General features: G+C 40.2%; 1 protein-coding gene across 3 annotated transcripts in view; it reads left to right on the plus strand.

Annotated features, from left to right (window-relative positions):
• col19a1 (collagen, type XIX, alpha 1) overlaps nt 1-13,547 on the plus strand; it is a 422,382-nt gene that overhangs the window by 388,619 nt on the left and 20,216 nt on the right. For all 3 annotated transcript variants that reach the window (XM_087979446.1, XM_087979452.1, XM_087979458.1), the window contains 2 exons: nt 1,938-2,004; nt 10,622-10,765. In XM_087979446.1, coding sequence (XP_087835572.1) covers nt 1,938-2,004; nt 10,622-10,765 — 211 coding nt within the window. The remainder of the gene's footprint in view (nt 1-1,937; nt 2,005-10,621; nt 10,766-13,547) is intronic.

Below are 13,547 nucleotides of genomic sequence, written 5' to 3' on the forward strand. Positions count from 1 at the left end.
GAGGTGCAGTGGAGGGCTGTCTGGATGACAGAGAGGGGGAAAGCATGTTGTTCAAAATACATGGACATCTGGGATCCTTGGGAGTGAAATGTCCAAGTAGATGAAACAGAGGCAGAGGAATTGGGAATATGGGATGTGGTTCTTGTAGGTTACTGAGAAGGTGGAAGTGTGGTCCAGGTAGTTATGGGAGTCTTTAGGTTTATAGTAAACATCTGTCTGTAGACTGTCACCGGAGATGGAAATAAAGAGGTCAAGAAAGAGGAGGGAGGTGTCCGAGATAGACCATACAAATTTAAGAGGGGGGGTGGAAGTTGTGGGCAAAGTCGATAAATTGCTCCAATTCAGCCTGGGTGCAGGATGTAGCACCGATGCAATTATTGATGTAACAGCAGAAGAGTTGGAACATAATGCCTGTATATGTACTGAAGAGGAACTGTTTGACATAGCTGACAAAGAGGCAGGCGTAGCTAGGGCCCATACAAGTACCTGTGGCCACCCCCTGGATTTGGAGGAAATGGGAGAGTTGAAGGAAAAGTTATTGAGGATGAGGACTAGTTTGGTGATGCAGAGAAAGGTATTGGTGGTGTGGAACTGGATGGGTCTCTTGGAGAAAAAGAAGCTGAGGGCCTGAAGACCATCCTTGTGGGATATGGACGTGTATAAGGACTGCACATCCATAGCGAAGATAAATCTCTGGGGGCAAGGGAAATGGAAGTTACCGAAGAGGCGGGGACCGTGTTTAGTGTCGCAAAGGTAGGTGGGAAGTATCTGGACCAAAGGGAGAAAGATGAAGTCGAGACAGAAAGAAACGAGTTTGGTGGGGCAGGAGCATGCGGAGATGATGGGTTGACCGAGGTAGTTGGGCTTGTGGATCTTGGAGAGCAGATAGATCTGGGCACTGGAGGGCTGGAGCTGGGGGACTATGAGGTTGGAGGCAGTGGAGGGGAGATCACTGGTGGCAGTGAGGTTCAATCATGTTTGGTAGATCAGGTACAAAAAAGAGAGTAGCAAACATTTGTCATTCTAACCCAATTTTAGCCAAAGTCTGTTTACAGAATTGTCAATCAACATTGATTCTAATGGTGTTAGTTCAAAATCCTATTTTAAGTCATCATTCAGCAAAAAATAAAAACAAAAATATTTTAAAATATAATACAGACAATATAAATAATAAAAATAAATGCAAGATCAGTAAGTATCTTAGAGACAAGCATGACAATCATGGAAAGGCCAAGGTTATTAATTATTTCTGTAACCTTGTGTATGAATTGAGTTGGTTTTCACTTCTTGGGTAATAGTTGAAGAGAGTTTCTGCTGGCTCCTTTGTTACATGTTTCTACAAATCTGTTTGAAAACATTAGTCAGGAAATCAAAGTCGCATTAATCTAATGTTCAATACCAGAATACAGCTGGATTCCATCAAATCAGACTACATGTCATTGTCATCTCAAAGCAAACAGTTTGACTTTATAGGTTTACTGGCATATTCAGTTTGAACTACTTTCAGAGCAAGGGAACTTTTTCATCCCAGATATCTTCCACTTTGATTTATTTTGAAACATTTGTTTCCACTAAATAGTGAATGTCCTAATGTCACAAGCAATTATTAATCAGAAATTTGGGCTGAATCAGTGGTTAGCACTGCTGCCTCACAGTGCCGGAGACCCGGGTTCAATTCCCGCCTCTGTCTGTGTGGAGTTTGCACATTCTCCCTGTGTCAGTGTGGGTTTCCTCCAGTTGCTCTGGTTTCCTCCCACAGTCCAAAAATGTGCAGGTTAGGTGAATTGGCCATGCTAAATTGCCCGCCCGTAGTGTTAGGTGAAGGGGAATCGGTCTGGGTGGGTTGCTCTTCGGAGGGTCGATGTGGACTTGTTGGGCCAAAGGGCCTTTTTCCACACTGTAAGTAATCTAATCTAAATTTCTGTTTGATTCACAAGGGTGGAAACATTTCATTTGAAGAAATAGCAAGATTCATAAGACAGGAGGTCCACAGGGTTTTTGAAGGTAAGAAGCTGGAATATCATGTGCTGTTGCCTATGTGGTAATTTACCAATTGCCCTTTGTCACGTCTGTAAAGAGATATTTTCATATTGTTAGGATCTGATTTCAGCAGACAGTACACAAATATTGGCCTCTGCATCATTGATGGGTCAAGGCAATGATATAGGCTTTTGGTTTGTGTGTGGGTACAAACATGAGGCTAGGCAAGGACAGGTTCAACAGTGACACCACCCATAACAAACAGCCTGATAAATTTTAATCTTTGGTCCAATGCACAGGAACAGAATTATGCCATTCAGTCTCTCCAGTTTATTCTGTCATTCATTTCATTGCCACTACCAATTTTCACTACCAATGATCATGTAAAAGAATGCTTTCTAATTTCATTCTTCAGTCCTGGTTCTAAATTTCAGGTCATGCTCCTTTGTTCCCTTGACACAGAGGAAAACAGTTGCTCTGTTGAATCCACTTAACATTTTAAAAAGCATCTCATAAATCTTCCAACGTTAAAGGCATCCAAACCAATGTGCAATATCTGTCCAACAGGTCTATAAAACCCTGTTTTCTCTCGTACTCTGTCCTTAAATGGTGAAGTAACATTTGGTACCTTCCAGTGTACAGAAACTATTCCAGAATTTGTTAAATATTCACCAAAACATCCACTATTTCTATAGCTACCTCTTTCATCATTTGGATGTGGAATGTCAGGAACCAGAGACTTATCAATCTTCAGTTTTGCTAATTTATCTAATAATACTAATTTCTTATTAATAATAATAATTATTAATTTCTTATTACTAATAATACTTATTAATACTAATTTCCTTCAATCTTTTATGCTCCATAGTCCCTTAGATATTTTATTCTGGGAGTTTTATTATGTCTTCTTTCATTAAAAACAGACAAAAACTATTCATTTCACTTTGCTACCATTTTTCTATTTTCCCATTAAAAATTCTCCTGGCAATGGATCCACATTTCTCATAACCAAATGTTTCCTTTTACATGCCTGTAAGAAGCTTTTACAACCCAGTTTTATGTTTTTTGCTAGTTTGCATTCATATTCTATTTCCACTTTAATACTGTCTTGAAGCTCCTTTGATATATCCTAAATCCTCCCAGTCCTTGGGTTTATTACTTTCTCTGGCAATTTTGCAGGCTATTTATTTTAATCTTATACAATCCTGAAACTCCTTTATTAGCCACAGTTGAGAGTTTTGTGCCTTGCAGGAATGTATTGTTTATGCAAACTATGTAATACTTCTAAAAGATTATTCATTGCCTATGCACCATCATATCTTTCTTATGTGTTTTCTCAACTCACCAGTCAGTTTGTCCATCATACCTTTCAACAATCATGCTGTGAAGGAGCATTTAGGAAATAGTGACCATAATATGACAGATCTTTTCCATTACATTTGAAGGTGATATTGTTTGATTTTGCAATTAGGCTGTTAAATTTGATCGAAGAAAATTCTGAAGGTATGAGGATTGGCAATTATGAATTGGGAAGATACTCTAGAAGATTTGACAGTAAACAGCTGGCATTTAAGGAAGTATTACATTCTGTCCCAAAAATATACATTAACCCTAGACACAAAAAATGCAACAGGAAAAGAAAGTCAACATGAACTAACAAAAGAAATTAAATATAGCATTGGATCAAAGATAGTGACTTAAGATTGTCTAAGAATTTGGAGCAATGTAGAATCTAGCAAAGGGCAACCAAGAAACTAATAAAGAGAAAAGAAGACATAAATGCAAATTAGTGAGAAACTTGAAGGCGATCTACAAAAGCTTCTTTCGATATGTGAAAAGGGAAAGGTTAGTAAAGGCAACTGTGGTGGCATTACAGCTGGAGGCAATAAATTTTGGATTTAGGACCATTCAATGCAACCATTTTGGTGCGAGTGATTTGGCGTGGCCTGTTTGGCGCAGCCTATTTTGCCACAGACCCATTTAGGTGCAGAACTATTTTGGCGCAGATATACGGTAGTCATCAACGAAAATCAACATAATAGTAGAATTATTAAATGGGTAGTTTCCAATAGTTTGCAGTTATTATTAAAATAACTAGTCATCAAAGAAGAACAATTGTAGAGGGACCTTTACAAGTGATTAACGAGTGCCTAGAAAATTTGTCGGAGGATTGCCAAGGAACGATGCCTAACAACAGAGCGCTAAAGAAAATGGTTCGTAGGACAAGGAAAGAAATTGCTGCTTACCCAGTAAATCCAAGAAATTTAGAAGAACTTGTAATTCCAGATAGCTTTAAAACATATTCTGTTAAAGAAAATAATGAAGAACAATTTTTACTCGCCGACAGCGGTAGCACCACCTGCAGAATTCTTACATTTGGAAGAAAAAGGAATGCCGAGTTTCTGAAACAATCAAAAAAGTTACATGTTGATGGAACATTCAAAATTTCTCCATCTCTATTTTCACAAGTTTATGCTATTTTAGGGGAAATACATAAAGGCGTGTTCCCACTGTTGTATGCTTTACTCCCAAATAAGTTACAAACAACATATGATAAATTATTTGAAATGGTTCTGGGAATACAGCCTGAATGCCGCCCTGGCAGTATCAACTGTGACTTTGAACTTGTACGTCTCGTAGCAGGGCACAATATTCCATTGAAATTAAAGAAATTCAGGGAATGTAATGGGTTATATTTTGTTTTAGAAATTTTGAGGAACCACGGTTAGGAGTGGACTAATAACAGACTCAATGCAGTTGATACACAAATAACTACAAACCACTGGAAACTACCTATTTAATAATTCTACTATTATGTTGATTTTTGTTGATGACTACCGTATATCTGCGCCAAAATAGTTCTGCGGCAAAATAGGCTGTGCCAAACAGGCCGTGCCAAATCATTCGCGCCAAAATGGCTGCGCCCAATGGTTCCATTCCGATAAATTTTATAAATGAGAACAGGGAATGGGCAAAGGAACTAATCAACTACTTTGTATCTACATTCACAGAGGAAAATTCAGAAAATCTTCAAGGAGTGCTAGGCAACCAAAGGACTTGTGACAATGAGGAACTAAAAATAAATTAGTGTTAATAAAGTAGAGCTCAAAATATTAATTGAATTACAAGTTGATAAGTCCCTGTATAGATGTGTTATGTTCCAGTTTGCTAAAGGATATAGTTGTAGAAATGATCGATAGCTTTCAAAGTTCTGAAGATTCCAGAATGTTTTTGGCAAATTGGTAAGTAACAAAGATAATCCCCACTAGTTAAGAAAGAACTGCGAGGGAGAAGAGAGAACTACAGGCCTGTTAAGTTCATGTCAGTAAAAGGGGAATTGTTAGAATCTGTTTTGAAGGATGTGATAACTATGCACTTAGAAAATAATGATAAGGTTGGGCAATGTCAACATGTATTTATGAAAGAAAAATCATGCTTCACAAAAATAAAACAAAGAACTGCAGATACTGGAGATCTGAGACAAAAAAAAGACAGAAATTTCTGAAGAACCTCAGTAGTTCTGGCAGCACCTGGAGGTAGAAAGCAGAGTTAGTATTTTGAGTTAGGGGACTCTTTATCAAAACTGTCAGCAGCTAGGAAAAAGTCGGATTTGTGATGAAACCAAAGGTGGGGTGGTAAGCAGTGCAAGTGCAGAAGGAGTGAATAAGTGGAGATAAAGCCCAGTGAGAAATATATGAACAGGGTAGGTAAATGAGAAGCTAATAAGTAGCAAGCTTGGACTGAAGAAAAGCTAAATAAATGACAATAAGAGCAAAGAGTAAGAGAACCTGGATGAGCTGTACTGAATGCAACCCATATAATCTGCTAAAATGCCTAAGACTATGTGAGAATAGGTGACTGTGCTCAAAGCAACCCATGTCATAAAAATTCCACGGAAGGGTCACTCGACCCGAAACATTAATTTTGATTTCTCTCCACAGATGCTGCCAGGCCTGCTGAGTTTTTCCAGTAATTTTTATTTTTGTCTCCTGTCATAACAGGACCACATATGGGATTGACAAAAAAAAGGATGGAATCTGGATCTAAAATTATTGAACTTATTGTTGAATCCGAGAGTCTTAGAATTCCCCAAATAGAAAATGAGATGCTATTCTTTGAGATTGCGCAGAGACTTGTTGGAACACTGCAGCAGGCCTGTGAGAGAAATGTTGGCCAGGGAACATGGTGGTGTGTTGATTTGGCAGTCATCTGGAAGCTCCATTTTTGCAGACATAGCATAGGTGTTCTGTAAAGCAGTCACCCAGTCTGTGTTTCATCTCATGTATTATGAACAGCAAATACAGTCAACTGGATTGAATGAAGTACAGTAGACTAGATTTAATGAATCACTGCTTCACCTGGAAGGTATGTTTGGGTGGCCTTGGATAGTGAGGAAGGAAGAGATAAATGTAGAAGCAGGACACATTCAGCAATTGCATGGGAAAGCATCGCAGGTGTGTGAGGAGATGTTGGGAATGGAGGAAAAGTGTACTAGAGTATTGCAAAGAGAATGGTCCCTGTGGAATGCTGACAAAGCAGGAGAGGGGATTATTTGTCTGGTGGTGGCATCTGTTTAAAGTGATGGAAATGACAGCTTACATACTTTTGGATATAGAGACTGGTGGAGTGGTAAGTGAGGACAAGGAGCACCCTATCATTGTTGTGGGAGGGTAGACAAGTGGTGAGGGCAGAAGCACAGGAAATGAGTCATAGAACATAAAACATAGAACAATACAGTGCAGAACAGGCCCTTCAGCCCTCAATGTTGTGCCGACCTGTGAACTATTCTCAGTTCGTCCCCCTACACTATCCCAAAATCATCCATGTGCTTATCTAAGGATTGTTTAATCCTGAGAGTCAGTCACAACTAAGGGCCCTGTTGACCATGGTAGTGTGCAATCCTTAGTTGAAGAAAAATGTGGACATTTCTGAGGCCCCCCTGTGGAAGGTGGCATCATCAGACCAGATGCAACAGAGATGGAGAAATGGGGTAGAATGAGATGGAGTTCATATAGGAAGCAGGGCATAAGGATGCATAGTCAAGGTAGCTGTGGGAATCACTGGGTATGTAGTGGATATTTGTGGCCAGCCAATCCCCAGAAATAGAAACAGAGATGTCAAAGAAGGCAAGGGAGGAGTTGAAGATGGACTCGGTGACGGTGAGGGCAAAATGGACTTGATAAATTTTCACAGTTCAGAGCAAGAAAGTGTGGCAGCTTCATTGATGGACCAGAGAAAGAGCTGGGTGGAGAGGGCCCTGAGTTAGATTGAAACAAGGAGTGTTTCACATCCCCCCAAAAAAGACAGGTGTAACTGAGGTCAGGTACCCATGGTCACACCTTTGACCTGAAGGAAGTGAGAGGAGTTAAAGAAGTAGTTGTTGAAAGTGAGTATATGATTGATTAGAAGGTGGAGGGTGATGGTAGTTGAAATCAGTTTAGGCCACTTCTCCAAGAAGAAGTGGAGAAGTAAGAAACAGAGGTAACAGAGGTTTCGAGTCTGGTATGACTCTTCTCAAAATTCATTAACTCTGTTTTTCTCTCTCTATGGACACTGACAGACTTGTGAGTTTCTCTAGCACTTCCATTTTTATTTCAGATCTCCAGCATTCACAATATTTTGCTTGTCTTACAATAATCCAGAGTCATGGACTAATACGTTGGGAACAGGAATTCAAATCCCACCACAGCAGGTCACGAGGAGGCAGTTATGTTGTCCCCTGTCAGGGCAGGAAGTGCTGGGTCCAATGCCTGAGCCTCAATCCAAGTGGAAACCTGCAGGAATCTGTCAATCCTTCATCTGCCAACAATCAGGAGCCATGCGCACCCCCCTCCTCCCCTCTCACCCCCAAAACAGCCAGAGTCGATGACACAACCGCTCCCTGTCTCCTGTAAGGTCATTAAGATCTCCTTAACCACACATCAACTGACAGATCAACAACGTTCTGGCATAGAAAGTCAACAAGCATCAATGCATGGCTTAAGAATGCAGAATTAACCCCTTCAATGCTGCTGAGCTCTTGTTAAGAATTGATTTGAGAGCTGGAATTTCAGGACTCTAACCAGACCACTCATGATTTTGGAAACATCTACCAGATCTCTTTTCATCTTTCTTTTTTTGAAGGAAAACAGACTCAACATCTTCAATCTATCCTCATGACTGAAATTTCTCATTCCTGGGACTATTCTTGTAAATCACTCCTGCAAGCTGTCCAATGCATTTACATCTTTCCTATAATTTGGCACCCAAAACGGTACATAGTTCTCCAGCTGACGTCTAACATCAGTCTTGTACAAGTTTAACATCAACACCTTGTTCTTGTACCATATGCCCTTATTAATAGAATTGAGAACACTGTATGCTTTATCAACTGCTCTCCCTACTTGTCCAGCCATCTTCAATTATTTGTGCACACATCCACTCAGATCCATGCACGCACCCACTCAGATCCATGCACACATCCACTCAGATCCATGCACACATTCACTCAGATCCATGCACACATTCACTCAGATCTGTGCACACATTCACTCAGATCTGTGCACACATCCACTCAGATCCATGCACACATCCACTCAGATCCGTGCACACATCCACTCAGATCTATGCACACATCCACTCAGATCCATGCACACATCCACTCAGATCCATGCACACATCCACTCAGATCTGTGCACACGTCCACTCAGATCTGTGTACACATCCACTCAGATCCATGCACACATCCACTCAGATCTGTGCACACATCCACTCAGATCTGTGCACACGTCCACTCAGATCTATGCACACATCCACTCAGATCCATGCACACAGCCACTCAGATCCATGCACACATCCACTCAGATCTATGCACACATCCACTCAGATCCCTCTGCATTTCCCTTAGAGCTCTAGCTTGCAAGGAAAGTTAAACTCTTAGAAAGATAACATGTTAATGTTTTCTTTTCCTTTTTGGTGTGGGAATAAAGCCCACTGTGATGATTTAGCTCAAACATACTGTCGGGGAAATTGAAACTATCGAGTGTAAAATGCACCATAACTGGGGAATGAGACAATAAAGTTCATTTGAGATTTCTTCCATTTCTTACCATATCTGTTGATCATGTTTAGTTTTTAACCTGATTGGTGTCCAGTTAAATGCAGTTGAATTCCTGTCAGTAATTATTCATTACTCTTGGGTGTGAACACTAACCTAATCAGACAATGCAAATGTTGTATAATGTATACCCAGCAGTGCTTACAAAGCAATAATCTAATAAAGAGTTTCAGATAGTTTAATCGAATAGTTTGCCACACTGTGCTTACCTGTCAGTCGCCTCATCAATGGATTTCAGTAACTTGTAACAGAGCTCCCAGAATGATTCAGCGATGTTTGTCCAACTCAGAGGTAAATTTGTAAATTCATGAAGCAAACATTGTTTAATTACTGCTTTGTGATAAGAGATTAGTAATAGATATATGATTGCTACACTCTCTGATGACTATTTCAATAAAATTCATTTTACCTAGTTTTTTTTGGGCTAGTTTTCAGTTACCTTCCTGTAACGTGAAGGAGACAGTGGCATAGTCATAGTATCACTTGACCAGTAATCGAGAGGCACAAGCTAATGTGTTCAAATCACACTATAACAAGAACTTTAGATTTTGTTTCACATTTGCATGAGTGTTACTACATAGGCCAGATTTATTGCCAGCCCCTAATTACCTTTGAAATGAATGGGGCTTATTAGGCCATTTCAGAGTCAGTTACATTGCTGTGGATCTGGAGTCACATGTACGCCAGACCAGGTAAAGATGGCTGATTTCATTCCATGAAAGACATTAATAAATCTGATGTTTTCTGTCAAAGACAATCAACAATGCGACTAGCTTTTCAATTCCAGATTTAATTTAATTCAAATTTCACCATTTGTCATAGTAGAATTTCCCCTGAACATCAGCCTGGGGCTCTGGGTTATGACACTTACATTACTGCTGCGTCATACCCTCCAGATGAATAAATCTGATATTGAAATCTAGTTTCAGCAACAGTGGTCATGAAACCATCATCAAATTTGAGGAAACTCATCCAGTTCACTAATATCCTTGAGGAAAGGAAATCTGCTGTCCTTACCTGGAGTGGCGAACATGTGACTCCAAGCACACTGCAATGTGGCTGACTCTTAAGTGCTCTCTGTCATGGGTGAGGAAGCCATTCAGTTGAAGGAAAATTATGGATGGGCAACAAACATTAGTTTTATCAGCGATGAGAAAATAAAGAAAAATAAATCTTCTACTGCATCTTGATGCTCATTTGAATACTTATTTTTCATCTTCTTGTCTCAAAGTGTTTTGGGATTTTCTACATGCTTCAGATAAAAGGGGAGTGAGAATTTGCAACTCTATCCCCCACAGCGTTGTTGAGGCTCAAGGGGTCAAATAAACATTTCAAAAGTGAGTTAATAGATTTGTTATGTAAGGCTGTAAAGGGTTAAGGAATCAATGTGAGCAGCTAGAGCGACAATGCAGATTAGCCTAACTCAATGGTGGAATGGACTAGAGGGTCTGAATGCCGCCTCTTGCAGCTGTCAGAGTAAGTGAGTATTGTCATCTTGCTATGGAATAATACACTTTGCCTCTTTTAATTTGATTTCCTTTCCAGAGAGACTTGCTCACTACAAACTGAAATCTCCTGCAGCAATGTTGGCTGCTCAGGCGAAAATAGGCCTACCAGGGCCACCTGGAAATGATGGCCTGCCAGGACTGCCTGGGCCTCGAGGAGCGACTGGGCCACAAGGAGCCAGAGGTAAGATTTATCCAAAATTATCATCATGGTAGCATTTTTACAATTGCATGGAGAGCCTCGTCATGATTTGAATTGATATTGGTATACTGGTTCAGGAAACAAAATTATCTTTGTCAAGGTAAAACAGTTACATCAATTTGCAAGCATGTTTCACAGAAAGATATATGCAGCAGGTCCTCTGGTTCAATGGCTACTGTCCCTGCCTCTGAACTAGGTTTAAACTCAGATGTAGGTTCAAGTCCAATTCCGGTACTTAATGGGCAAGAGTGGTGCATGGCTAAATAGGTTGATTACCAATCCACAGATCCTTGTAGAACAACTAAAGGTAGCAGAAAGTGCAGGTGAGTTTCCTTCTCAGCCAACTGTAATACGGAGCTACAGAAATAGGCGTAAGCACATGCTTCACCTGGTTACGTGGTACTAAACGCTGAAAGTATAAGAAGATGTGTGATGACTCGCACATTTGAGACAGCACAGAGTCCTTCACAGGAAGGGATGGGGACTAGTAGAGAAGATACTGCAGAAATTGCATGAAAAATGAACAATACCGTACATCAAATTCACTGCTCAGCGGGATTATTCTCCAATGGTATATAACCTTTCTGATTGTTCTGAGCAAACCAATCAGAAGAACAATAGGCTTAAAACAAAAGAAACTGTCCCCTAAAACAGTTGTACATGGAATAAAAAGGATCATGTAGGTTAGTCATGTAGAGTTTAGTGCTATCCATCATTTTCAAAGTGCAAATATTCAGTGAGTGGCACAGTGGCTCAGTGGTTAGCACTGCTGCCTCAAAGCGCCAGGGACCTTGGTTCGATCCTGGCCTCGGGCAGACCATCTGTGTGGAGTTTGCACATTCTCCCAGATGCTTGAGTTTCCTTCCAGAGTCACAAAGATGTGCAGGTTAGATGAATTGGCCATGCTAAATTGTCCATAGTGTAGGCTAGGTGCATTAATAAGGGATAAATATAGGATAGGGAAATTAGTTTGGATGTGTTATTCTTCAGACAGTCACTGTGGACTTGTTGGGTGAAGGGCCTGTTCCCACTCTATAGGGTTACTAATTCTAATTCAGTGGAGATAAGCAAAGTGACAGATAAAGAGAGGCAAGAGGTGGAAATGGCCATATGTGAGTGGCAGGAAAGCATTGGGGTCATTAAGCTGAAATAACATTGCTTTAAATGGAATGAAATGCTGGGACTGTAATTTAGCAAATTTTTGTGGAGCAAGCAGGCAGCGAACTGCAGCAAGAAGCTCGGGAGGGAGGAAAGCCATTAATGTGAGGCAACGGGAAATGGCTGGAATAGCCTTCCACATTAATTGGTGAGAGTTAATAGACTGACAATGCAGGAGTGAGAAGAAAATCCTGTCAAGCTGCAGGTGTAACACAGAGTAACGCGAAAGTGGGAAAGCCCCATTCATGGACTTACTTGACACTCAAATAAGGACAATACATTATAAACAGCAAAGTGAATGCAATATAATGATTTATGAGTTGTTCACAGGCTACGCACCAGCTGAGACAAAAGTGGGTGAGTATCATTTTGTGCCCTTTACCCATTTCAGACCTCGGGTATTTAACTTGGTTTGGGCGTAACAAATCACCCACCTGTTTGGCAGGATAGAATAAAATTACCTCCCAAGTCTTTGTTCTAATCATTTCACCACCATAACAAACCAAGTCATGAGAGTTTAAATAGAACTGTGCTTCAATTTTACACATTGCGTGATGGACATTGAGTATACAAATCATCAAGTCTTGTAACCAATCATTTTCCTCTTTCAAAGATATTGAACAAAAAGATCTATACAGTATGGAAGATGTACAATCTATCATGAAACTGTCTGGCTTTAAGATGCAGATTTCCCAATATTTCAAGGTCATTGAAAATGCTGAACTATTCCTTCAGCCAGCAGTTTCTGATCTCATTATGTCTTCAGACCAATGGTGCTGATTTAAGAGGCCTACCTGGTCTTAAAACATACATCACAGAGATTATAACATTAGCCAAGATCTTGAAGTACCAAGACCAGAGGGAAGTTCTGATGTTTAATTGAATGTTACATCCTCTAGAATTACAACCTACATACAAGTTCCTTATACAACTTGACTCTCCTTACAGGCTGCCTTACATTCATGAAGAATCTTCGATTTAAATCCTGGTGGGAGTGTTACTGGAATTGTTTCCTCAAATACGCAGTTCAATTCTGGCACATTATGGGGTGGCACCATAGTTCACTGGTTATCACTGCTCCTTCATAGCACTAGGGACCCATGTTCGATCCCAGACTCAGGTGACTGTCCATGTGGAGTTTGCACATAATCCCCATGTTTGCGTGGGTTTCCTCCCAGAGTTCAAAGATGTGCAGGCTAGGTGGATTGGCCATGGGAAATCCAGCGTTACAGGGATAGAGTGGGTTTGGGTGAAATGCTCTCCAAACGATCAGTGTCGAGTTGATGGGCTGAATGGCCTACTTCTATACTATAGGAATTCTATGATTCTATAAGGACAGAAAAATTAAAATTAATGAATGTTGGTCAGACCTTCTTCACAAGCTTATTCCCAAAAAACCTGATCGAGCAGGAGAAAGCAAATTTGTCCATTAGCCATGTACAACCCTAGATACTATGAAACATTCCCCTCTTCCAAGCATGATATTTATAAATCTCACTATTTCAAGCAATACTTTTCTAGTGTCTGAAGCAAATTATTTTCCTCTCATCTGATTTGTAGGCAGTGGTGCAGAGGATTATACATTATGGAATGATTAAGTTATACC

The sequence above is a fragment of the Chiloscyllium plagiosum genome, unplaced genomic scaffold (assembly GCF_037043375.1).
Source record: "Chiloscyllium plagiosum isolate Xiang-an unplaced genomic scaffold, Cpla_swu_hap1 HiC_scaffold_3, whole genome shotgun sequence".
NCBI lineage: Eukaryota > Metazoa > Chordata > Chondrichthyes > Orectolobiformes > Hemiscylliidae > Chiloscyllium > Chiloscyllium plagiosum.